This window comes from Haliotis asinina, chromosome 1 (assembly GCF_037392515.1).
Source record: "Haliotis asinina isolate JCU_RB_2024 chromosome 1, JCU_Hal_asi_v2, whole genome shotgun sequence".
Lineage (NCBI taxonomy): Eukaryota > Metazoa > Mollusca > Gastropoda > Lepetellida > Haliotidae > Haliotis > Haliotis asinina.
Genome location: NC_090280.1, coordinates 2911909 through 2939112, shown reverse-complemented (window position 1 = coordinate 2939112; position 27204 = coordinate 2911909). Strand labels below are relative to the sequence as shown.

The 27204-nt window shown below is 41.5% G+C and overlaps 1 protein-coding gene across 3 annotated transcripts; it reads left to right on the top strand.

The window, feature by feature from the left end:
- Positions 1 to 730: 730 nt before the first annotated feature.
- On the top strand, positions 731 to 23694 carry LOC137286296 (uncharacterized). 3 transcript variants are annotated; one of them, XM_067818073.1, is made up of 12 exons: positions 731 to 947; positions 1392 to 1490; positions 3701 to 3800; positions 6736 to 6801; positions 7465 to 7616; positions 7752 to 7929; positions 9073 to 9218; positions 9772 to 9940; positions 10136 to 10224; positions 13252 to 13393; positions 15600 to 15732; positions 16136 to 18039. In XM_067818073.1, exons 1-12 carry the CDS (start codon positions 864 to 866, stop codon positions 16179 to 16181), a joined length of 1404 nt encoding a protein of 467 aa, XP_067674174.1. In that variant the 5' UTR covers positions 731 to 863; the 3' UTR covers positions 16182 to 18039. The 3 variants fall into 3 exon arrangements, with proteins under 3 accessions (XP_067674174.1, XP_067674183.1, XP_067674190.1); XM_067818082.1 differs by lacking the exons at positions 731 to 947; positions 1392 to 1490; positions 15600 to 15732; positions 16136 to 18039 and adding exons at positions 3186 to 3379; positions 23261 to 23384; positions 23474 to 23694; XM_067818089.1 differs by lacking the exons at positions 731 to 947; positions 1392 to 1490 and adding an exon at positions 3189 to 3379.
- Positions 23695 to 27204: the final 3510 nt, after the last annotated feature.

The following is a 27204-nucleotide window of genomic DNA, read 5'->3' as shown; positions in this document are numbered from 1 at the left end:
CAGGCTACACTGGATCTTGTCACTACAGGACGCTGGTCTCTACGAATGTCGGACACAGAGCAGGAGATATCTGGCTTCTTGTTACGACCTTTCGGTGTAGGTTCTAAAATTCTTCTCCGGGGTTTATTGCTATTTTTCTGGACCAGTTGTATAAGTGAGTTACGACTGTACGACGCTCCTGGACAGATGTAGTAAGACACTTGTATTCCCTTTAGTGTTTCACAGCGTTGTTGCAATGCTTAGGCCCCCCGATCCCCAAAGCGTGCGTAACTTTAGCGTTCGTAACTTTAGCGTCCGTAACTTTAGCGTTCGTACACTCTGTAGTTTATCATAGGCTAACGAATGTTTCAGCGCTTCGAACACTTTGTAGGTCGGGACCCTGAACGGTTTTATGATATGTTATATTGACTTCGAATCTAAGTTTCAGCACGGGTAACATATTTAGTCAGCAGCTAAATGTGATAGTGCCTTCATTCACCCTGTTGAAGATTTAATAGGGATATTGTTCCCACCCCGAAATATGACGCTGCAGAGGCTGCACACCTGAGTGGCTATACGTGATAGTTAGATCATGAGGGTCTGTTGTCTAATCGTTGAAATGGTTAGTTAGACCACGAACAAGGCCATCATGATCTAACTTACTTAGACTATTGTCAAACAATAATACGTATATTCCACGAGTTATTTAATATTGCAATGTTGATTATTTTCGCGCAAACTATATTGCGGCAGAGCACACACATCATTCTCTTTGTGTAGAAGAGCTGTGAAGCTCGCACATGTCGTGCGCACTGGGAATCACGTGCTGGACGTGCGTAGCTCAAGAGCACATTATTAGTCGGGGATAAACAATTGGAAGCAATATGAACAGTTTGGACGAAGACATTTCGTGTTCACAAACACAGTTTATGAAAATAGAGGATTTGTGTGCACCTACTGATTTGCTGGTGAGTACACTGTTATGTTTAGATAATGAAATTTCAGAGGGAAAGGGAAGGAAGTGGAGGAGAACAAGGGAAGTGGTCCTTATCATATACTCGTTTTATTATCGCAGAGAAAGCTATTTGAGGACATCTTTATACTGAATAAAGACCTTATCTTTATTGTGACGTCATATTTGATTTCAAATCAACCGTGTCATGGGATTACTTGCTTATATCACGTTTCACCTCCCCAAATAATATTTCTCAATCATGAGATACTAAATTAGTAACAAAACCTAATTAATTATTAATACAACAATTACTAGACAACTCGCAAACATCACTAAATGTCCAAAATTACGTTTGGGGTAAGGTTAGGTCGAGGGTAAGCTATAGGTTTGGGGGAACGGAAGGATGTTACTTACTTGTAATCACTAAAATAATCTAGAATGTATGTTTATCTTTCAGGTTCTTACACCAACCTCTCATTGTGTGCGACGTGTGCTACATGCTTCTACCACTGAGGAGTTGATGAACAGTCCTTTTCTCATCAGGTCACAGAAGAGGGCAAGTGCAATAAATCAAGAACCGTCTGCCTGACAAAGCAATATTAGATGATATTCACCAGTCAAATATACAGTAGCGAGTGTCCATGTATGACGGCCCTCAGCCTGCCACTGATGCCATTGCTCAAACATCTGCTGGAGGGGCAACTGCTGCTTAAATATCTGCTGGAGCTGCAACTGCAACCGCGGCAAAACCGATGCCAGTTCCCACACATTCTAGGCAAAGAGCTGCAGTACCCTTGTACTGTCCAACACTGCCCCATGTACATTAACGGATTGAGATATCCCAAACAGGGCTGATGAAGAGTGTTAATCTGAAAGTAGGGTGTCACTGCCCTGGAACCATTCATCGCGATGAATGAACGTGTTAATATTAAGCGTCACATCGGCAATATTTCAGCCATATATTGTGATAAGAACAATTTACCTTTATTTTTTATTCTAATTCTATTTTTTATTTTATCTTTTATATTTAATTGTACAATTATTGGTTATAACTTGTTCCTGGTCATCTAGGACTTGCCAGTTTTCAGTAAGGTTGCCTTCTATGATAAGATATGGGGAGCCTGGTGATTGAATTGATCGCTCGTTACGCCGAATACATGGATTCGATTCTCTGCATGGGTGCAGTGTGTGAAGCTAATTTCTGCTGTCCCCTGCAGTATTAAGTGCTGGAATGTCACAGTGTGGTCACTCACTTATAATTCCGCACCTTTCCCATAGCTGGCAGTAGGTACTGTGCATAGATTGTGTGTCTGTGTCTCCAAATTGTAGTTCCACTGTTCACATGCAGCAGGAGCAATAGATTCTCTGCTTGGTTCTCAGATTCCATAACCGGTGTGTAATAACGAACTATAACCTCAAATGTTTATCTGTAGTTCGATGAGGTACGTACATAGTACTTACATATCCTCAGTGTAGTCAACACAAATTAGACGCTGAAACAATTACCATGATCAGCTGCTGGAATGTATTTAGGTTAGCCACAATGGACACTATATGGACACCACATGAACACTGCAAGGACGCCACGTGAACGCTAACTGAACACAACATATACACTATATGGACACTATATGGACACTACATGAACCCTGCAACGACACCACATGAACAACACGACGTTGACATTACATGAGCGGTACGTGAACACTGCGTGGACAACATGTGAAAACTAAATGGACACTACAAGAACATCACTTTGACATTACATGGACACTGTTATGGACACGACATGAACACTATAACAGTGGTGGTGGCGTGTGGTCCTGAGCACAGAGCTCAGATCACAATCAGGAGAAGTTTAGTAACGATGGGCGCGGAGAGTGCTCGGATGGGTGACCGGCAGCCTGACTCCTGAGAGTTTCTAGGACCTCAGCCCTGCCACACAACAAAGCACATACGACACATGCGGTCTCACCTTAGGCAAGTGAGTTTGTGAAAAATGCCTCTATTCACCCAGCAGAAATTGAATACCCGGTGGGATAAATCATGTGATATTGCTACCATCAGCTATCAACTATCTAGGGGTTGAAATATGGCTGAGAATACAATTATGTTGCTGTTGTATTTGTGCCTAATTCAATATTACAAATTATAAATAATGTTCAAGTTATGTTCGTTTGATATTCACTTCTGTTTATTGACAATCACCTCAACGCAATGCCACAATACATGTTACAAACGTCCAGTGGACGTTATGTAATACGGACTCATCGACCTGCAAGGCGCCATGCTGTCTCGCTTGTGCAGTGGGACAGTCTTTGTCACATTCTGCTGTTTATTTATGAAATTATTCTGATCATTGTAAAACAAATTGAGCATAAGGAAGTATTTTGGTGAGAAGATATTAATCGTGACGAAATAGCTTAATTGCTGATAGATAGAAAGGTGAGTTAAGTTTGGAGACTACATTTTATCACAGTGAATTTCGCACGCACTCAACAGACCGCCGTGCAATTATAAACATCCGTTTCCTCACGAAGTGTACAGGGTGGTGTAACCACAGAATTCAAAGTGAAAGCAAAAACGTAATTTTTAAGGGAGACATTTGAACGATAACGAAAGACGTCAGGGTTTTTCGTCAAAGAAAAACTACGTTTACTGAGATTGGGTGTTTATGTCGTTAATTAAGTCGCGACAACTGATATGTGGTCAACACTGATCATGTTAAACGTTTTGTACTGAAAACTTGACAATTTCATTACACAGGAACACTGTTTGCCTGTGACGCTGCCTTACACACATGGAGAGATAACACAGATAACACAGAGTTGTAGCGGATCCTGCATACTGAGAATGAAGCAGCACAGTAAGTGAAACGTTTGGGCACCTCAGTCACGATGCCGTGCACTGGTTTTCAGGCACTGGTTAGTAATGTGTGTGGCTGTGGATAATTTCACTGGTTGATAATGTGTGTGAAGGATAGATACTTTCACTGGTTGATAATGTGTGTGAAGGATAGATACTTTCGCTGGTTGATAATGTGCGTGAAGGATAGATACTTTCGCTGGTTGATAATGTGCGTGAAGGATAGATAATGTCTTTGGCTCATAATGTGTGAGTAAGTGTGAGCTTAGTGTTGCGCCGCACTCAGCAATATACAAACTATATAACAGCGGTCTGTAAATAATCGAGTCTGGACCAGACAATCCAGTGATCAACAAAATGAGCATCGATCCGCGCAATTGGGATTGGATGACGTGTCAACCAAGTCAGCCAGCGAGTCTGACCACCCGATGACTTTAGTCGCCTCTTACGAAATGCATAGGCGTCTTTTACGGCAAGCACGGATTGCTGAAGGCCTATTCTATCCCAGACCTTCATGGCTCATAATGTGTGTGATTGGTGGATAATGTCACAGCAATTGTGAGAAAATGGCTATTGTTGACATATTTTCGTGTGTGTTTGGCAGGACCTCACATGACTGTTTAGGAAATATGGAGGCCATTAAGACAGACAGTAACAGTAACATTCCACAGGCCCATCATACAGTCATTTGCATATGCTGTTGAATTTAGTGCACATGCTGTTTAAAAGAAGCATTTCTAGTGCGCTAGCACAGAAACATACTAACATCGTTTATAACATAGTCAGTACTTGTTTTCATATCATTAATAAAATTGGCATTTGGATCAAAATCAGTCAAATATTGCTGAATATATCTTAATCTGAAATCCGAAAAGCGTTCACACTTCAGGAGTACATGAAATTCATCTTCAACAACATTTTTCTGATTCAATTGATAAAATAAACATAATCTCTTATTGTAATTAACTTTATTGTATCTTCCAGTTTCAACTGCTAAATCAAAATTAACACATCTGAATCTCGACAATGCAGATCTTAGATTAAAGGGATATCAGAATATATATATCGTTCCATATCTAAGAGTGTCTTGAATTGGGAGTAATTAAAACATTTATTAGAATTTTGGACTGAAGTGAACCAACATTGGTTAAGATTATCTGAACTCTCTGCTTAAACGGGAATATAAAGTAATCAACATCCTGACTGATCGTTGCATAGCCAAAGCCATACTTAAATACAATATGTCTGACACAAGTTGCCCACGTATTTCGGCCAACATCATCTAGGCACTTGAGCATCATATAACAATGTTTTGGCAGTCTATTATAAGGCATATATAATAGGCGACACCAGTATTTAATCAGCAAGAGCCATGTTATTACAGGTATATTTACCAACTTCCAAGAAATATGTACAAAGTTTTACCAGAACAGACTCAATAATGTTACAGTAGTACCCCAAATGGCAGACCCATAACAAATCTTAAACATTCCTTTACAATTTAATCTTCCCATCTTTGTTCGGAAGCCATTTATAGAAAATATTGCCGTGTTAGCTTTGAGATGCCAAACAGCTTTTAGCTTTATTCCATATAAGTTTTGGTGTGAATTCAAGTCCTAGATATTTGTAAAAGGATACACTTTCAATAGGATTACCATTGTAGAATCACTTTTCATATTCCCGTAAGGGCCACCATTTCTGAAAACAAGAACTTTTGTTTTACTGAGATTAATTGACATTCCAGTTTGTTTACAAAAACATTCAAGTGCATTAATCTTCTGTTGTAATTGATTGCATGTATCAGAAAGTGCAGAAACATCATCAGCAAACATAAGTGAAGACAAATTGTTAAAATCAGATGAAACATTAACACCTATACCACCTTCTTGTTCCATAAAGGAAAACAAGTTATTTATAAATATGATAAACAGCTGTGGGCTTAACACACAGCCCTGGCGGGTGCCAGTATTACATGTCAAACACGTAGATAAGCCCTTAGAGGTTCTAACACAACCAGATAAACTGATGTACACTGATGATATTATATTAAAAGATTACCAGAAATGCCAACTTTAGCTAAAGATTGCAAGAGAACATCATGTCTTATTGTGGCTAAAGCCTTTGAGAAATCAATATAATCTACCTCTCTTTTTACAAGAATATTTATGAGCTAAATCCTGAGGAGAGAAAATGTGATCAATTGTGGAGTACCCTGCCCTGAATCCTGCTTGGGACTCATTAATAATTTCATGTGCATCGCACCAAGATTTTAAACGTTCATTCAAAATATAGGAAAATTATTTACAAACAGAACCAATAAGAGATATACTCCCATAATTATTTGGATTACTCTTACAGCCTGGTTTGAACAGAGGGCATATAATACTCTTGCCCCAAACACATGGGAAATTACGACTATCAAATATCTGATTAAAGGGTACTGTAAGAAAAGGTACAATAGAGGCACTAGGTTCCTTAAGAAACTCATTAGCTATACCGTCATGTCCAGGGGACTTATTGTTGGGAGAATGTAAAAACTTCCTGCTCACTAACAGCAGCGTTAAGTATTGAGACATCAGTAGCATTTACAACACATGGTAAAAGAAAAGGTGGAACAACAGGTTGGTCAAGACAAAGTAATGATAGAAAGTGATCAAACCACTGATTACATGAGACTGATGTGGGAAGACTATCACACATTCTATGTTGTTTCAACAATTTCCAAAATTGATTTGAGTCATTGCTCGAATCCACCAGTTTCTGTCTCTTCTCTGCTTACACTGATAAATCTCCTTTTTGGATAAGAATGACTTTTAAAAAAGTTTTTGAAGTTGTCGAAATATATCCAAAGGCCATTAACGTGCCACGAGTTAACATATGTGTGTTAGTAAGCAGAGGTAGTGTTTGTAACGTGACTAACTCATGTTGTCGTTCAGATGTCTACCCTGGTGCTACAGCTGTGGCGGCCCTGATCCTGCTATGCCGGATTTCGTCTTGTGCAGGTATGTGAAAGTACTTTGTCAAACCCATGTGTAATTGCTGTATAACACCTCTAGGAATTTAAATAGTCATAGATATCAATTCAGATGTAGAGGACAGAGTATGCTGTAAGTGTAATACATGTACTGACTACGGAGAACATGTTTTATTACACGGTCCATAGATAATGATTTTACAACGACTCTTTTTACAAAATGATCGTTTTGTTGTAATTCGATCACTCTTTTAAAGTGGTGCTTATGTTGTACGTCTATGTATACGTCTAAGGGGACAATCTGAAATAAAATGGATGGAATACAGGTCTGTTTGTGTAACTGGACAAGGCCACAGGACCCCCATTTTTACGGCTCAAATATCTATGTGCACGAGAACACTCCCCGGCCATATCAAAGAACGCCATTGTTATCAGGGTGAGGTAACACGCAGGAAGCGCTCTTAATATGTACACAAAGAAAACACTTGTGCACCCTGTGCGTTTGCTGTGTATGTGTGCGTGCATGTGTGAAATATGAGAAATTCCATTCGTGTTCCTCATCAGTGATGGAACGCTAGATGGCTTGTATGTGAACATGTATCCAGGAGGTGTGCATGTATTTCCGTATATACATGTGTGTGTACACGCGTGTGTGTGAACCTATGCACATCTGTAAGTTGTCGTTTTGCAGATCCTCCACCAGAGATACAGAGCAAAGTGACCTTGTGTTTATACTGCAATGAAAGAACAGCCAATTTCACATGGACCTGCCGAAAAAAATCAGTCTACCGCATACAGTGGAAGTTTGAGGATATTTTCATGGCAAATTACACAGACCGCCAGGTAGATCTGACACAGATAATGTACATTATAAGATGGATACTGTGAGAAAACCAGCAATACTAAGATTCTAATGGTATTTACGTCACTGTTTTCTTGGTAGCCTGTAAAGTGACAATTCCGTTTTCATTGTTTCAGAAGTCCCTCAGTATCAACCCAAAATACATGGGCCGTTTTAACCGCCTACATCCAGGTGATGCTGGTTTTAGTCTTATGAACGTGACGAGGGATGACATTGGAACCTACAGATGTATCATCACTTTAGCCAGCGGAACAGGAATAACCATGCAGGGAGTTCTAGAAGAAAGGCGTATCGGTAAGGTTCTGCGTAGTACTCAATGAGCTGGTAACATTCAACCGAACATATATATACTTGTGGTTATTTCATCATCCATATCAAATGAAGAGATGAATTCCGATATAATACAGAACACCTATATTTTGTCCAGACATGGCTTCATGCAGATTGGGGCTGTGGGATAGCCTGGTGGTTAGAGCGTTCGATAGTCACACTGAAAGCCCGGGTTGGATTACCCGCATGAATACAGTGTATGGAGCCTATGTCAGGTGTCCCTCGCGTCATATTGCTGGATTAATGCTAACATGGCGTAAAACTGTATTCATTCAATCACTTTATGCAGTTTGTATGGAACTGGCATTACTTTATCATGTCCGAGTGAGCGAGTGAGTGAGCGAATGAGTTTAGTTTTACGCCGCACTCAGCAATATTCCGACCATATGGCGACGGTCTGTAAATAATCTAGTCTGCACCAGACAATCCAGTGACCAACAACATGAGCATCGATCTGCGCAACTGGGAACCAATGACAAGTGTCAATCAAGTCAGCGGGCCTGACCACCCGATCCCGTTAGTCGCCTCTTACGATAAGCATAGTCGCCTTTTATGGCAAGCATTGTCCGAGTGAAATGGGGCGTATGTATGTTTGTACATATTGGAATACTTGCACATAGAAAAGGTGGTGGTGATGATGTGCTGAGTGGGTGAGTGAGTGAGTGATTGTAACAACTCGGCTGTAAAGCTTTAATCACTAAACTACCCCAGTGCCCTGTTAGTGAGTTAAGGGTTTTAGTCACATCGGCAATATTTCAGCCATACCGTAATTAAAACAAGATTAAAAATAAATTATAAACACCTGTCAATGAAGACAACTATATTAGCAGGGATATGTATTCAAAAATAGTAATTACATCTAAAACAGTTTAACAATACAAGACGATGAGTAAGAAAGGCTATAGATAGCCAACAACTGAATGAAGATCACCATACTTCGACCATGGAGACTTACTGTACCTTTTCTGCCTTCCCCAGCGCTCTGATTGAGACAGGAGCTCCGAGGGAGGAACATGGTGGTCTAGTTGGGTGACAAGGGGCTCAGACAGTGAGGACAAAGACGAGAGATATGAACATATGGTAATAATCAGCCGGATCCATTTGCAGATAGACAGGGGAAAGTGGAAGTGTGCAGTGACGGAACTGTCATCCTGAAGTGGACTCGGGGGACTTGGGGGGAGCCTTTCCAAGACATGCAGTGGCGCTTCAGTGACACGACCATTGCCAGGAAAACCAAGAAAAGTTCCAGTAGGGTGGGTGTCATGGCAACGTAGCAAGGCTCCTTCAGAGTGGCCTACTTGTCACATAGAGCCGGCAACCGTTTGTGTAAATGCAAGAATTCCTTTTATACATATCAATGTATGCGCTCTGTGAAAGGAAATTGTTAATTATGTTGTTACACTATTGGGTTTAATTATCTATCCATGATGGTCAAATAATACACTTGGTTATTAAGTACAGGAGAAAACACACCTCCTCGGTTTTGGTAGGCAATGTGAAACCGAAGGAGAAGTGAAATCCCGAGAGGCTGAGCAAGTGCTTTCTCTAAGATATATACCGTCAGTGATGGTGTGTAGATGTAGATCATTTGATGAAACTACATAACAATAACTGAAGCGCGCGTAAAATCAATTTAATGACAGTAACTATAAGTAGATAATTTTCTGGGAAAGCAAACGTATGATGAACTGCAGTGCTAAAAGTCCCTGAACATAATACTACCAAGCATTATCCTTTTGTGCTCGTGCATCCACAGTCTGCATTGGCCATCGTCTTCATGTAATATCCCTGTGCTTGTTTCTACAGGATTCACTGCATATCAGCGCCGACTACAGGCCTCGCTCCCGCCTGCTAGAGGCAGCTGATATTGGATTGCAGCTGGATAAGGTTCGCGCCACGGACGCCGGAACATACGCTTGTGTCATCACCTTGCCAAACGGGGAATTTAACATTACATGGGATTTGGAAGTGAAAGGTAACTCTTGCATGACAAATGATGTGTTTCTTACTGTCTAAGGCCTTTAGGTGGCAGAAGCCATCACATAGACTGTAAAAACTATTTTATGTAAACGTTGTGCACACCGACAACAGTTAGAAATCGCTGAGAGTGGTTCATTTTATATAACTGTTTTATAATTCTGCTGTTATATTTGATGTATGCTATTTTCAGAGCCTCAAATTGGCAACTTGGACATTGCTGTCATGAACCAGGAGACGACGCTTAGCTGTGGGGAGGAGGGAGAGTCTGACATCAGATGGGTAATATACACAAAGAAAGTCATTATTTATGTGTCACATTTTACTCTTACAGAGCATTCTCAGACATATGGAAAATAACTCCGACCTCACGAGACACAAATCTATGTAAATTACAAATAGTGTATTTTCACCATTGTCCAAGTTATAAACCCGAGAAATACACCTGCTATTGTCGGCTTGAATCGGATCACATGTTTAACGCACCCTTGCACTAGTGTGTTTTCCTGGTACCTGCAAACAGACAAGTAAATAGGAATAATACAGTTAGTGCCACGACCAAAGTAATGATTTAATAAGGAAACACGCTTGGAAATGTTTCATTTAAATGTTACGAAATATTGATAGATTTATCGATTGTTCCCACGTTTGATATCTCGTTGTTCGACTGTGATATCATTATTACTTGCCCTGTGTTTCAACTTGTCACTTTAACGTGTTTCACATGTTTCTACCATGCAAATATCATGCAGTGTATATTGGACACGACCGTGTTTCACGACGTGAATCGTCTTCAACTCATGTACATGTAGCTTTTCTGCTCGCTCACTGTGTTGGGATTACAGCTAAAGGGAGCTTGTTTGAGTGACATTTTAAAAGTCGAGAAGTACAATATAGAATAAAATTTATGGATAACAACTTCTTCAAGTCTTTGAAGGGCATTTAGAAGTGAAATGCTATGAGCACACAACGTTTCGGAGTTAATGCATTGATATAGAAGTTGATATCCATAAACATCCTCATTCTTAACAACTTCTTCTTTTCGTGAGTGCGAGGTTTCGATACACATTCTTGTACTTCTTGTTTGACATGGGTACAAAACTGCATGGAAACGTTGCTCTCACGAAATCAAGACGTTATCCATAAAACGTCTTCTGAATAGCTAAAGGGAGGTAACCCTCTTTCTCGCTTGTAATGCAGTTGAGTCATTTACTGGAAATTGAAAATGCATGTGGGTTTAACAAGGAAATGAAATTGGTATATTTAAACAGCCGACTTTCTGATCTTTGTGACTCTCGTGGCAGGTGTCTGTTTCATGCCAGATGTAACCCAGGTGGAGTTTGCAGTGCGCATTTCTATGATGTAATGGTCACTTGGTATGAACGCCAACCAATGTTATGGAGCGGTGCGGTAGTCCAGTGGTTAAAGCGCTCACTACTCACGCCGAAGAACACATTATATCCATTCCTACATGGATATAATGCGCGAAGCCAATTTCCGATGTCCCCCGCGGTGATATTTCTGAAATATTTCTGAAAAAACGACGTAAAACCCAGCTCACTAACTCACTCACGTAACCAATTCTATACAGGCACTGATCAATGTGTTTCACAGTTTCCCGCCGGGTGCCTCGTAGCGGAGTTTGCAGTTTCGAGTTTTGGTAGGATAATTCACTATCCATTTGTGGCATGTATGACCTCAATCGTAAACATCAGAACAATAACAATTACGGTCAGGTCGGCATAACAGGTACCAATATACAGTTGTGAACATGTGGGATGGAGAGGTGGTTTACATGGCAGTTTATACTTTTCTCATAATACTGAATATACATAACTTTTTTCGTTTTAAGTAAACAATTTACTAAATGTTGACTAACACGTATGTTTTTAACATAGTTTTAATGTATGTTTTCTTATAACGTTTGAAGGAAATAGAAACATATAACGTAATTCATCGACGTAATTCAGGCGTCCTCGACCGCTGTAGGATGGCTGCCTGTGAACTTTCTTTAATAGACGTCTATTGTTCCGTTCCATGATGGCGGCTTATGAACTGTGCCACTGTATGATGGATGATGGAGGTCAATGAACAGTCCCCACCAGACATTGACTTTGCCGCTACATGATATTGGCCAGTGAACAGTCCCTGCCAGACGCTGACAGTACCACTGTATGATGGCAGCCTGTGGACAGTAATTACCAGACGCTGACAGTACCACTGCATGATGGTGGTCTGTGAGTCAACCCCACAAGACGCTGACTGTGCCACTGCATGATGGCGGCCAGTGAACCACCACTACTAGATGCTGACTCTACCGATGCATGATGTCGGCCTGTGAACTTTCCCTAATAGACGTCTAATGTACTGCTGTATAATGGCGGACTGTGAACAGTCCGTACCAAACACTGACAGCACTGCTGTATGATGGCGATCTGTGAGCCACCACTACCAGACGCTGATAGTCCCACTGTATGCAGGTGGCCTGTGAACACTGACTGTATCTCTGCATGCTGGCGGCCAGTGAACCAGCCCTACCAGACACTGACTGTACTTCTGTATGATGGCAGTCTGTCAGCGACCCCTACCAGACGCTGACTGTCCTGCTGCATGGTGGCGCCCTGTGAACTTTCCATAGCAGACACTGACTGTACAGATCCATGATCTCTGTCTGTGAACTTTCCCCAATAGAGGTATAGTGTATCGGTGTATGGTGGCTGCCTTTGAACAGTCCGTGGCAGATACTGCCTGTATTGCTGTATGATGGTGATCTGTGACCCACCACTCCCAGACGCTGACAGTCGCAGTGCATGAAGGTGGCCAGTGTCCCTAACACCCAGATAGCATTCATAGCTGGCCCAAAATTTGCCAATGTCGGGGTCGTTGTTCTGTGTCCGTCAGTCTGATTGTACAGTGTCCATCTACAATTTCACCATCGGTGAGTCGCTCAAAATGAACATTGACTGTACATGTTGCTCGTTGTACATACAGGCCCAGACTGACGGATATTTGCCAGTGATGGGCCAATGTCTGCCAACGTTGGGCCAACTATGATTACTATCTGGGCAGAGGCCTACTGCACCCCTGCATGATTGTGGTCTGTGAACTGTCCCTACCAGACGGTGACTGTATCTCTGCATGATGTCAGTCTGTGAAATGTCCCTACCAGGCACTGACTGTCCAAAGTCTCGGACCCCCTCGGGAAATGTAAAGGTGGACTGTTTGTTTTGTCCCCCTGAACAGGGACAAGAACGCGTCGTTGTCACCAGTCCATGGCGTGAAGGTAAAGGGAGCTTGATACTTCTTCAGGTTTTCCTAAATGTCTCTGGGATGGAGAACGTGAATAAGACCGGGCATGTTCTACATCTGTCGTCCGTTCCTCAGACGGGGTCGGTGTTCTGTGTCCGTCAGTCTGATTGTACAGTGTCGTCCATCTACAACTTCACTATCGGTAAGTCGCCCCAAATGAACATTGACTGTACATGTTGCTCGTTGTACATGAAAGGCCCAGACTGTCTGCCACTTTAAGATGCTTTGTGATTTTGTTTTTATTTACCAGTATATCCCGCTTCCTTGCATCACAGACCTTCTTGATATCATCTTTCAGAAAAATATAACTCATCGATTTCAAAGTGTGAGCTTGATGATGATATGTTTACTCTTCTAACCGTACTAATAATGTAGCTTGTAGTAAGAGATTCATGGCATTGTATTACAGGGGAAGTCAATATGTTCATAGAACTCGATATAAAACAGAACACAATGGTTGTGATATTGGTTTTATTTTTCAATATAGTCTCCCTGAACCTCGATGCATTTTGCCCATTTGTCTTTGAGACTGTCTATGCCCTTGAAATAGAAGTCTTCAGATTGGTCCCTCAGCCACGCCTCTGTTGTTGCCTTGAGGTCATCATCATTGGCAAATCTTGTTCCACGCAAGTGAGATTTCAAATTGCGAAACAGATAGTAGTCGCTGGGGGCCAGATCTGGACTGTATGGGGGATGGTTTAGTTGTTCGAAGCCACATTGTTGAAGAGAAGCTTGTGCAACACGGCTCTTGTGGACTGGTGCATTGTCGTGGAGAAGCATGACTCCAGCTGTCAACTTCCCACGCCTCTTCTCTTTGATGGCCGCTCTCAATCTTTTCAACAAGTCAGCATAGTAAGCCCCTGTGATCGTAGTTTTAGGTGGTTTATAGTCTATGAGAATCACACCCTTTGAATCCCAGAAAACGGTTGCCATGATCTTGCCAGCAGAAGGTTGTGTTTTGAACTTCTTGGGTGCAGGAGAATGCTTGTGCTTCCACTGCATGGATTCTTGTTTGGTTTCGGGATCCCAGTGATGAATCCAGGTTTCATCCTCAGTAACCAGACGAGCATGAAAGTTATCAGGATCAGCGTTGTAGATGTCCAACAGCTCACGACTGGATTCAACTCTCTGGTGACGATCATGTGCATTTAGGTTACGAGGGACCCATCTTGCGGATACCTTGGACATGTGCAGGTGTTCATGGATCACTGTGCAAACACTTCCATGTGAAATGCCACACTCTGAAGCTATCTCGTCCACCTTTATTCTCCGATCGGACATAATTAAGCATTGGATCCGGGCAATTGTATCTTCTGTAATGGCTTCAGAAGGTCTTCCTGACCGTGGGTCATCTTCCAAGGAGCTGCGACCTCGCTTAAACTCAGCTGACCATTTTGCCACAGTGGAATATTGAGGGGCTTCCTCGCCATACACATTGATCATGCGTTTGTGGATTTCGGTTGCATTCACACCTTCTTTAGTGAGAAACTTGATAACTGCACGAAACTCAGTTTTGGAGGTTTCCATGATTTGTGCAGGGTAATCGTCTTTTAAAGGCTCTAACTCTCAAGTAAATGCTCGAGGAAGGTTGGGTATCAGTATACAGAGTCACAGATGAATCAACTCAATAATGACACCAATGACAACATCACCAAGGATATATCAGCACCCACTTCTATGAACTTATTGACTTCCCCTCGTATGTATTAGACTCGTTACAGTTACGTATGACCGTATTGTAAACAAACAATGCTCGACACGAAGCTTAACTGAAATTATGAACATTTTGCTTTGCTCAAAACCTGAACTCTACTACACCTTTCTCTCTGTACACCTTGCTATATGTTGTGGTGTCCGCTTCACTTTTAGTTTTGTATTTATCTATGCTACTTTGAAGACTGGGGACGTGGTGGTACTGAATTTGTGGTGTGCCTGCGACATCGAAAAAGAAACATAACTCAAGGTCATTTGAATTCATTTACCATTTATGTTCTGTTTTGAAACTCAAATTAGGTTCAAAATTTGCATGCATTTGAGTGTTGGTGATTGAGATGAACCGGAGACGGGACAAGCGCGAAATCCGGTAAGATATTGCTGTTTATGGATTAGTTAGTATGGTAGTGTATCAATTGTTTTGTTTGAATTGAGTTGTGAAGTGAAAACAGTATTGTGAAACATTTCCTGGGTTGTGATGGGTGTTGGGGCTGATACTTGTTTGGTGTTATTTGCCATATCATCTATATTGTGATATCTGTCATCTATCTGTCTCTCTATCTCAAATACTCAACACTCTTATATTTGTAACTAGGTGGTCAAACAGATATCAGTCTTGTTGTTTTTGGCGTTAGATAATGCCCACGGAGAGGGAGGAAGAAAGATCAGTCCTGCAGTGTACGTCATCATTGCGATTGTCATCATCGTCATCGTCCTCGTCATCATCGTAGTCTTGGTACTGCGTATGCGAAGAGGAAATCGCTTCAGGTGAGTATAACATTTGACAGTGATGTATAACCTGCTACACCAGTGTTCGAGTGGTGGTGTGGTAACCAAGAGGTTAAAGCGTTCGGTTCTTACGCCGAAGTCCTTGGTTCGATTCCCTAACTGGGTACAATGTGTGAAAATAATAATAATTCAATAATAATTTACAATTTTATTGAGCCTAGTATCCATTTGACAAGCTGCTCACAGGGACGCTGTAATCACAATCTGATAATTAGTATGTATATATGTATGAGTGTGAGTGTGTGTGAGTGTGAGTGAGTGTGAGTGTGTGTGTGTGTGTGTGTGTGTGTGTGTGTGTGTGTGTGTGTGTGTGTATTTGGTGAGGACCATGTAAACTATCACATTAATAATGTCTAAGCTTGTTATTGTTTGTGTGTTGCAGGAACTCTGTGCCAGAGGAACCAGAGGAGATGAATGACATGTTGTAGGACATTATAGACCAAACAAATGTCCCACGTCTGGTCATTCCACTCCCTTTGAGTTTTCAGAAGGAGGAAGTAGGGATGAAACGCTGATGGGGAATCAACGCGCAAGTGACAGTTGGCACTATCAAGAAAATATATGCAATTACTTGTGAAAAATAGTGTCCAAATGTGCTGTTACTGACCCGATGCAGCACATACAGAAAGTGTGGCTACAGAGCAATCGACATGCAAACATGTCATCATGTGCCCAGGAAAAAAATATTTATTTTTACTGAAACAATAACTCGTTTTGTATCATTTGTAGAACAGCAAACCTGTACCTTTCCGTCAGAACAGTTTTTCTCCTCTTAAGACTGTATAATTATAGTTTTTATTCAGACAAACAGAGACACGTATGTCAAGTCGAAATAATCTCATTCTGCCTTCTCGAGAGACATTAACTGTTGCTCTGCTTGGACTGTTTAATCTCTTCCAAATCCATCAACCGTGTTTACAAATCGCAATAACACCAACTGGGTCTTCACGATGCTGTCAGGACCATGTCTGCTGTATATATACTCTTCAAACAATGTAGGGGAACTTCATTTTTTTTCATTTATGATTAAAAATATTTAGGAGATTTATCGGAGTCAATCAATGTTGATATGATAGTATCGAATGTTTTGAGAGCGCATCACCATTTGCACTTCCTTACAACAATAGCTATTTGGACTATAGTCGCTTTTGAAAGATGGTTTGTGTATGGTATGAAATTTGAATGTGTGCGATTTTCATTTTAAAACAAACGACTAGACACAAACACAAACTAATGTGTGATGCAGGATGAGTGTCAAAATTAATGTTCTTAGTGATTTTTCAACCTCCTTGCAAAATCATCAAAATCAAGAATGGGACCCCATGTACGTGTATTGGCTACTGCGTTGTGCACGTGCAGATCATACGTTGTTATTAGGGGCGGCAATAGAAGGAACTGGTGGTGCGTCAATAAGATGTCTGTACTTGAAACGTTTCTCAACGTTTAAACTTCCTAACCAAATGGACAGTTCAGGTTTCCCTACGTTTTTCTGAATTGGTAGTCTTTGTTTTGATGAACAAACATGATGGAAATACACTAAGTGTATCCGCAGGCAAACTGTACCGCAAATATCCTGGTTGAGAATATTACAAGTCTTCTTATATGCGAGCGAAACGAGCAAAGGTTGGCAACGTACTCCCTTCGCTTCGGATCGAAAAAATTCTTTCATTTCAAAATAAATATCACCAACATCAAAAGAACACTCCAATTTCCTCACTTGGTTGTGCTCTCAGATTTCCTACCCCATGTTTAATAATTACTCAAGTGAAATATGTTTCATTCAACATTTTAAACGCGACTCGTGGTATGCAGATCGTTCTTCACCTCCATTAACCCTCCCAGCTCCAGTTAACAGATTGACGGAACATGTATAAGCAGAAATTAAAGAGAAATACCATGTTGCCTAATTGTATCATGAACCTGTTGGAGTTTATTTGTCTTATCTGTCGTCGCTATTGTGTGAGAGCACAACCCAGTGAAGAAATAGGTGTATACATTTGATGGTGGAGATATTTTATTTTGCCATGAAAAATATTTTTCGAACCGAAGCGAGGAAAGTACGTTGCCAACCTTTGCTCGCTTCTCGTACGTGTAAGAAGACTGATCATTTCCATTTGTCTGTGGTCTGTCTTCTAACTGATCTCACAAAGATGCCGCATGGATGTGGACACGAACGATTTCTATGTACCGATCTCATATTTGTCTTACTTGTTTTGCAGCTTGCGTCCATAAGTATGAATGCGGTTTGCACTCTTTTTTTCAAATAAATTGCATAAACACACACAATACGCTTTGTTAAATGTTTGTATCGTGTGTGTACATACGCTACCCATAAATAGTTTCGACTCACTAGTGTAAATGCCCCCACTTACTCCAGTTAGTTGTTCTAAACTAGATTTGCAAACTATTCCCTTCATTGTGTACACATGAACTATTCCCTTCATTGTTTACACATGAACTGATGCATCGTAAAAGAAGGTTTAAGTGGTTATTGTCATGAGCTCTGTAAATGACGAAAGTCAGTGAAATTTGGCAAATTCTAAAGAAAACGCTGCCGTTCACATGCACGATATTTGCAATTTGATGCATGATCCTTGTCAAATTCATCTGCATTAAGTTTGCAGTTAGCTTATCCGAGTTAGTGGAGAAGTTCATTTTCGATGTAACCATATATTTTAATATAACATATAGTGACAGCTAAGGCATTTGGCTAAAAACTTGGTGGGTGTAAGAGGGAGAATTCAATGCGTCGTTATATATTTGTATCGTGAGTCTGGCAAGTTTGCTATGATGCGCTTTGATATTGCTGCAGCTTTTATCTAACACACTAAATAATCTCTGTTAACATGCAAGCTTGCTTTGCTTCACTGACACACAAGGAAACAATCAAAAGCCGTGTGAGGATAAACCTTCAATATTCATGGTTGCAGCATCCCATGCGATACATCAAGGTAGCAGAACTGAAGATGATATACCTCGTGTTGTAAAATACTTGTAGTAGCAATTGCGCACCAACACTGGAATATAATAATCCAAACCTATACTGTTGACTACAACTACAACGCGTTCGATCGCATGTTTCAATTTCCATGGTAATCTATGGCCACAACACAAGGCTGTATGAAGCTACAACCATTACACACTGTGGCGGAATACACAGGGTGTATATCAGGAATCCACGAAAACCTTTTACTGAAATGACATCAGGCACGTACGACCGTCATTCGCATTTCGATTTCGCGAACAATGCAAACGCGTCTTAAATATGCATAATACTGGATTAACAGTGTTGTCAGTACTGGTGTACACGGGAAGGAAATCCATTGTGATTCCTGTCTTTATCAACTTCTTATGTGTAATATCATGAGTTTTTTTCAGTTTGCTCATACTAGCCAAACTGACCCAATACATGGAAAAATTGCTCAAAGCTGGGAAAACAAGCGTAATGTTTTTCCAGCCATGGGTCTAGTGCTACACTGCTTTGTGCTCAAGACAACACACCAAACGTCTGTGGCGGGTGACGTGAAGTGCTAGATGACTTCACGACGTCTATAAATGTGAGCGGCACTCATGACACTTCTTCATAATACAAACCATAACCTGTGACTCTACCACTCCCGGAGGAACGGCCTTGTTACAGCGTTGCTCAGCACACGGAAACTAGATTTCCCAATGTTGGAAAGGAGGATGGGTATTATGATATTACTCGTAAGTCTTTCATAAAAGCAGGAATTACTATGGAATTCCCCCTTTTTATTAAAATATTTACTCTTAACATTGTGAGACTTTGTCATAGCGGACGATGGGAACCGAGTCTCGTTCTGACAAGTCGATAAAAGGAGGGGTATTGTAAAGCGGAGGAAAATAACAGTGAAAATAACCTAGTGAGGTCGACCCGGCCATGACCTTGCCACCCACGCGAGGGTTGGGTGGGGGTTATCCCCGGTTATCTTGTGGCCACTTGGTGGGTAAACACTTGTTTGTCGACCTATCTTTCATCGCCATTGTCAGTGCTGTTTATAAGGTCTTCTGCTGGTTCAGAAACTTAGGAGGGTACTTCAAAAACCCTTTCAAGAGTCCTTCCCTGGTCATTCCGTGGTCACTCGGTTGTAAATCCCTCGGTGAGTAGTCAACTTGTTTGTCGTCCTGTCCCTGACCTGTCCCTGGCTGCTGCTGTCACTGGCCCAGGGTCCACAAGGCTGACTTTGTCACACAATAAAAAGAGAAAATTGGCTTGTAAATCTTCAAGATGGTCGGTCTGGCCATAACTGCGACTTCTATGGAACACGGGATTTTTTTTCGTTAGCCCCGTTAAGGGAAAATGACATTTATGGCACTATAGGGAACACAATGTTATTGGTACCGATAAACACAGCCCATACAACATTACTATGAACACTCTAGCTCGGCATCTACAACCCAATATATATTGCGGGAGGACAAATATTCCAAAATCACAGCAATTTATTGACCTTCTGTTGTGCAGGAAATAAACAGCCTTCCCTGTGTAGTCCGTTGGGGTTTAACTCTGTGGATATACCTCGAGGGCGCAAACAGGACAGGTAAGCGGGTTCTAATCCCCTTTTATCAAGGTATTGGAAAGAGAAGGGATCTTAATAGGAGCTAAACACTGAAGTGATTTCTGAGTCTTAGCCCTGAATTGTGGCAAAGTTTGTAAGCTTACTATGTTATTCTGTCAATGTAAACATTGGAAACCGACAGCGTATAACTCACTACGGCGACACGCTGTAAGCGAAGCCGCGAGAAAAGCTGTTTTGTAGGAAACAAGCCGTAACACTGCCGCCTCCCTTGGCTTGAACGGGGCTTTCTTTATAGCTTCGATGACTAAGAATTCGCCCCGTTCTAGTCAACCGTCTCGGACCCTTAAGTCCGCAAAACTTATCCCTCCGCCCCTGGATGGTTCCATTAGAGGAGTGCTGTGTTTCTCCGATTCGGTCAGTGTCGTTTGGTACCAGATGGACTGGAGACGGGGACAGCTTGGCGGGGAGGTACAGACAACTTCCCTATGGAAAGAGACTACAGCTGATGAGTGTAAAGCGAGTCGTCCTTCCGCCTGGCTGCCAGCTGCTGCATGCGGTCAGGGAGACCCGCGCCAAAAAGTTGCACACCTGCAAAAGGGGCACACCTAAACTGTGCCTTCGTATGCTCATTGTAGGAATGAGCCAAAGATGTGCCGCTCCTCGTTAGCAGGAGACTTCCCCATGAGTCGTCCTTGCAGGTGTGATAGGTGGGATAACGCAGTGACAGCCGACTTCATACAGGCTTGAAAGAGAGGTGTGTCCTTCCTTATGTCCTTTAGCAGATCCAGGAAGGTTCAGTAGAGATGTGAGATCGCCCTAAAAGAGTGACGGCACATGTCTCAGCTCCTCAGGTTTTCTGACGCTATCGGCGGTTTTGCTGGATTCGCCGCGGGAAACAGTTAGAGGAACTCGAGGATACAGGTGGTGCTGCCACAGAGAACGGCTCTGTCTCGACAGGTGCAAAACAAGAATAAGTGCCAGGGATTTACAGGTGTCCACTTTCCCCATCTGCATAGACCTACACGAAGTCTGAATTTCCCGATCCCCGAATCAGGTCGTTCAGGTCCCACCCTACAGTGAGACCCCTCCTCATGCAGGATACTCGAATACACAGACGAGGAGTCATGCGGGTTTGAGTCCACGTCCATGGAACGATCCCCGCTCCCCTGTTACGATCCTACCGGGACCTGCACGAACGCAGCACCCGTATCCCACCTAACCACACGGCCAATGGTCGGGAGTGGGTCACCGAGGCGCCGAGGGGTCCCGGGGGGAAGCTTCCATTGCTCGTTAGCCAACTATCCACGCTATGCTGTCCCCGTTGGGCCGCGTAGAGAAGATCTACGCTCCAGAAGCAAACCTTGCCCCTGGATGGCCTGCCACATCTCGGCGGGACAGGCGTATCCTGGCCAGGATCCTGGATAGCCACACCCTGATTGGGACCACCCGTAGGTCAGGTCGGCCCACTCTACCAATGGGTCAGTGTCCGGCTGGAACACTCCGACCCTGATCTTGTCAGTCCCATGGGGACGTTCGGGTTCGTCCGACAGGTGACTAACCGAGAAAGACTTTGTCTGTGCCTACACCCGCCACCACTTCAGAGTAAGACCGATGGTCCATTGCCAATGAAGAAGAGCCGTTCCATTTTCTGCGCCGCTTTCCCAACGAATCTCTCCACTACTCTGGGATCCAGGCCTTTCACACAGCGCAAGTGGAGAGTCGTGGCGGCATACCAAACATAAAGGGTGTGGATCGACCGCTTTCAGATCAATATCGCAAATAATAGAGCAAACTGGGCTGTTTGGAATACTGATACCTACGGGGAATGTGCTCCGTAGCTGCTAAAAATGAAAAGAGGAAGTCGCATGAGTTGCGCTCACATTTATAGACGTTGTGACGTCATCTAACACGTCACGCACCCGCTACAAATCAGTGTTTTGCCTTAAGCGCAGCGCAAGTTGCGCCAGACCCATGGCTGGGAAAATCTTCACGCTTGCTTTCCCAGCTTTGGGACAACACTCGCATGTATTTGGTAAGTTTGGCTAGTATGGGCAAACAGAAAATAACTCATGATATTAGGAGTATCAGTACTGGTATACACATATTATATGGATAAGATGTGCGTTTCGTGGAGTAACACTACTATACGTACTGGCATACATAAATTATATGGATCAGATGTGTAGTTTGTCCTTGTATCCTCTTAGCTGCTTATGTTTTCGTTTCAGTGTTTTATGAAGCAATGAGACTTTTCATATGGTTCCCTTGTGTCATCACGGGGCAGAGTCATAAATGGTGCACATATATTTGCGCTACTGCAATAATGGCAAATCTGGTCACTAAGCACATCGTATGGCAAAATATCCATCAGTGACAGAGTTAGGTGTAACTCTGCATTGCAGCTGTATGTTGTTATATCCATCAGTGAGAGAGCTGGGTGTAACTCCGCATTGCAGCTGTATGATGTTGTATCCATCAGTGAGAGAGCTGGGTGTAACTCTGCATTGGAGTTGTATGATGTTATATCCATCAGTGAGAGAGCTGGGTGTAACTCCGCATTGCAGCTGTATGATGTTATATCCATCAATGAGAGAGCTGGGTGTAACTCTGCATTGGAGTTGTATGATGTTATATCCATCAGTGAGAGAGCTGGGTGTAACTCCGCATTGCAGCTGTATGATGTTATATCCATCAGTGAGAGAGCTGGGTGTAACTCTGTATTGGAGCTGTGTGTTGTTATATCCACCAGTGACAGAGCTGGGTGTAACTCTGTATTGGAGCTGTATAACACCGTGTCAGGTTGGTAGAAGACAGATGGCTTACGTGATGCATGTGATCATCAATGATCATGGTTACCAAAGCTAAAAATATGAACTTGGTAAGTCGGTATGTGATCGACATTAACCTGAAAATCCTGTTCCAATAAGATGTATGTATGAAATTCCTTTATTTTCATTTTGCTGTAGGTGTGGACTCCAAGAAGGGAGCTAAAATCATCACGATGATTTTGGTTCCTTTAACCCTAATCATCATCGTGTCCGGCGTGTTTGTGGTCCTTTGTAGGCGTACTGGGAAGGGAGGACTCGCCAGGTGTGTATTCCACAAGAAGTTGATTCATTCTCTGTCCTACCTGAAATAATGTAGAGGTATGATGAAAACACATCTTTTGTATGTTGTAGCAACGAAGTGGGAAAGAAAGAACGGACAAGATGCTTCCATAAAACCCTGCTTTAAGGTGTCATCCACGCAGAAGTGTAATGGAGTGTCTGTTGGAAGACATATGCACTGAACATGTAGCACTTCAATTTTGTTTTAAAATTTTAACTATGATCCTATTAACCAGCAGGAAGATGACTGTACCTACATATGCTTACAATAAAAAGTTGATTAACTGCCAAAAGCCTTCATGGGATTATGATGTGTATTCTAAAAAACAAAATCACTGAACATAATTAGTCTGAATGTACTGTGCAAGTGCTTTCTAGTGGTCCACACACAGTTCCCACACAGTATTGGACACAGCTGGATATAGTGCTACAGGTACAAACATGATGTCAGTATAGGACATACCTGGATATAGTGCTACAGATACACACATGATATCAGTATAGACCAGACCTGGATAGATATAGTGCAGCGTCTGTATAGCTTCAGAAAGATATGTTGCACAGCAACTGCCACAACGCTCCAAGCGCTAAATGGCATCTGCGGGAATGCTCCTCGCAATAGCCATTTTGTCCCATAATTAACAATTATCTTACAGTGTGGGATGCGTGTGTGTTACTGGGGGTTAATTCAGTTTCAAGTAAGTAAACAAATATCAAAACATAAATTCTTAACACTGGATTCACTTCTCTTCACGCGAACAATACTAAAATATTAACGTGAAAGATAGTTGCAACTCTGTTGCAATCTGTTTCACATTTTTCATTTCTCCGGGACAATCCAACTTGATCGAAGGTTGCTTGCAGGTTCGTTCTCAACTGCTACTTTTAATATGTTTATTATAGCAACATAAAGCCTTACAAACCTAGCAAATTGGTGGACTCTGCATACACATAAATCTGTAATTCGATAATTGAAGGATATTGAGTGAGTGAGTGAATTAGAATTTAACATCTCATCGGCAATATCTCAGCCATATCGTGACGAGAACATTTACATGAAATATATGCATGTGGTAAAGTCTGTCAACAAAGGACAGTAAAACAACTAGAATATCACAATTTCAATTTAAACTAGCATGGAAAATTAAAACTAATAGCACTATTTAGACAATACAATATAAAAACAGACAACAACAGAAGGTAGATCACCACACTAGGGACCATGGGGACCTTTGCTACCTACATGGACCCTAGTTGGATTTACACCATCCCTTCAGCTGCTGGTGATTGTACGAAAAGTTAGCCAAAATTAAAATAGTATGAATACTACGATTAAAAACCTGGTAGACTTAAATTTACTGTGATTGTTTTTGGACTTAAGCACCCCTCAGGAGGACAATAATTTTACAATACTTCAGGCCCCCTTTGAGGGTACAGCCACTAACAATTCAAGTTACTAATTAAAACTACCATTCATTAAAATACATCTATTTACAGAACATACTATTCAAAATTCAACCAAAAAATCAATTTCTTTTAAAAAACAATAATTAAATAAGAATTAGCGCCGGTAGAAAGATCCCTAATTGTTTTAACTGTAAAATACTCATCCCTTGTGTTGGAGAATTCAACACAGTCAAGCAAAATATGCTTGACTGTGACTCTCTCATCACAAGGGATACAAAATGGAGGATCCTCACCTTTTAACAGGTCCGTATGAGTATATCTAGTATGGCCAATACGACATCGTCGTAAAATAACCTCTTCAAATCTGGACTGACAACCCAAGCGGGTATAACCAATGTAAGGTTTTATTGCATGCAAGTTATTGATACCCATTTGGGTGTCCCACTTCTTTTGCATCAGATCACGGAAATAAGATCTAATGGTGGCTTTGTAATCACTATAAGGAATGAGAAGTGGTGTCACAGATTTGTTGAGTGCTGCTTTAGCAGCAAGATCAGCCAATGTGTTACCAGAGATTCCTACATGGCTGGGTAAACAACAGAAGACGATGTCATATTGGCCAGTGGCAAGATCATTATACAATTCAATGATTTCTATTAAAAGTGGATGCTTGCAAGAAATATTTTTAATAGCCTGACGGCAAGAAAGAGAATCGGAATAGACTATATATTGTCTACGTTTAGGGTGTCTTGGAATGTAATTAAGAGCTGTTAATATGGCGTTAGTTTCTGCTGTAAAAATAAAAGTATTATCTGGTTATCTAGAAGATATTGTTCTGGATCCAATGGCAGTGGCACAAGCCACTGCACCACCGTCCTTGGACTCATCTGTAAATATTGATTATATTCTTGTTTATACTGAAATTACTGATTTTTTAAATGTAGTTAATGTTAGGTCAACTTGTGGCCTAACCAACTGCCAAGGACGAGAAGAAAGAAGACGGGAAGGAGCTATATTTTCCAGCTCAATGCTAGAAGCAGCAAGAAATGGCTTAATTCTGAGCCCATGAGGCGGAACAACGCAAAACATTTTGTTATACAAATCCTGAAAGAGAGGATTAAAGACACAATTAAATGCAGGATTAGACTGATTAGAAGCTAATTTTAAATAAATGTATTGTAAGGATAGCTTTATACGGCGTAAGTTGAGAGAAGGCTCATCAGCTTCGACGTATAGTCTGTCGATAGGAGAGGTTCTAAAAGAACCGAAACACAGTCTTAGGCTTTAATGGTGCACAGATCAAGTAGTTTTATGTTGCTTTGACAAGCTCCACCATATACGATGGAACCGTAATCAAGTTTACATCGAACCAGTGATCTATGTAAGTGAAGAAGGGTAGTTTGATCCCCTCCCCATTTTGAATTTGAAACAACCTTTAATAAATCGAGTGCCTTCAGGCATTTGGCTTTAATGGACTTAATATGCAGCAAAGAGGTCAAATGTGAGTCGAAAATAAATCCCAAGAACTTAGCTTCCTTGACCACTTTGATTGGGGTACCACTGAGAAATAGTTCTTGGTCGTTATGGGGTTTGTATTTACGACAGAAGTGTATTTTTTCACGACAGAATTGTCTTTTGATTTAGAAAATTTGAAGCCGTTTTCAAGACACCATTTATCTATTTTGCTTAAACACAGCTGCAGTTGCCGTTCAATAGTATGCACATTTTCCCACGACAAGGAATATTAAAAGCATCCACAAATAACGATCCATCTATTAAATCGTTTAAAACTTTAGATAAACTGTTGATCTTGATCTAAAAAGAGCGACAGACAAATTCTGCCTTGCGGAACACCCTGATCCTGATTGTAATGATCAGACAGGATAGAACCCACACGGACCTGGAATTGTCTGTCATTTAAAAATTTGGCTATGAATTCAGGCAAACGACCTCGCAAGCCGAAGTCATGTAAATCTCTTAAATGCTATATTTCCAGGTTGTGTCATATGCTTTCTCAAGATCAAAAGAGACAGACACGGCATGTTGTTTATGAATCAGCGCATTTTTCGCAAATGATTCCAAACGCACTAGGTGATCGACTGTACTTCTGTCTTTACGGAAACCACATTGTATATCTGTGATAAGGTTATTAGTTTCCAAGTACCAAACAAGTCGATTATTTATCATGCGTTCCATGGTCTTGCAAACACAGCTAGTTAGTGAAATAAGTCGGATAATTAGACGGATCCGTATGATCACGTCCAGGTTTAGGTATTGGTACTACTATGGCGTCACCCCATGAGGGAGGAAAATTACCCGATGTCCAAATATGATCAAAAATATTTAGAAGAGTTTCTAGGCAGGATTCTGGTAAATGCTTCAGGAGTTGATAATGT

Excerpts from the sequence above, each read along its gene's own strand:
- LOC137286296 (XM_067818073.1), top strand. The coding sequence starts at position 864 with ATGAACAGTTTGGACGAAGACATTTCGTGTTCACAAACACAGTTTATG. Across the intron at positions 948-1,391 it reads GTGCACCTACTGATTTGCTG|GTTCTTACACCAACCTCTCA; the intron begins GTGAGTACACTG and ends TTTATCTTTCAG. Across the intron at positions 1,491-3,700 it reads TCATCAGGTCACAGAAGAGG|GAACACTGTTTGCCTGTGAC; the intron begins GCAAGTGCAATA and ends TTCATTACACAG.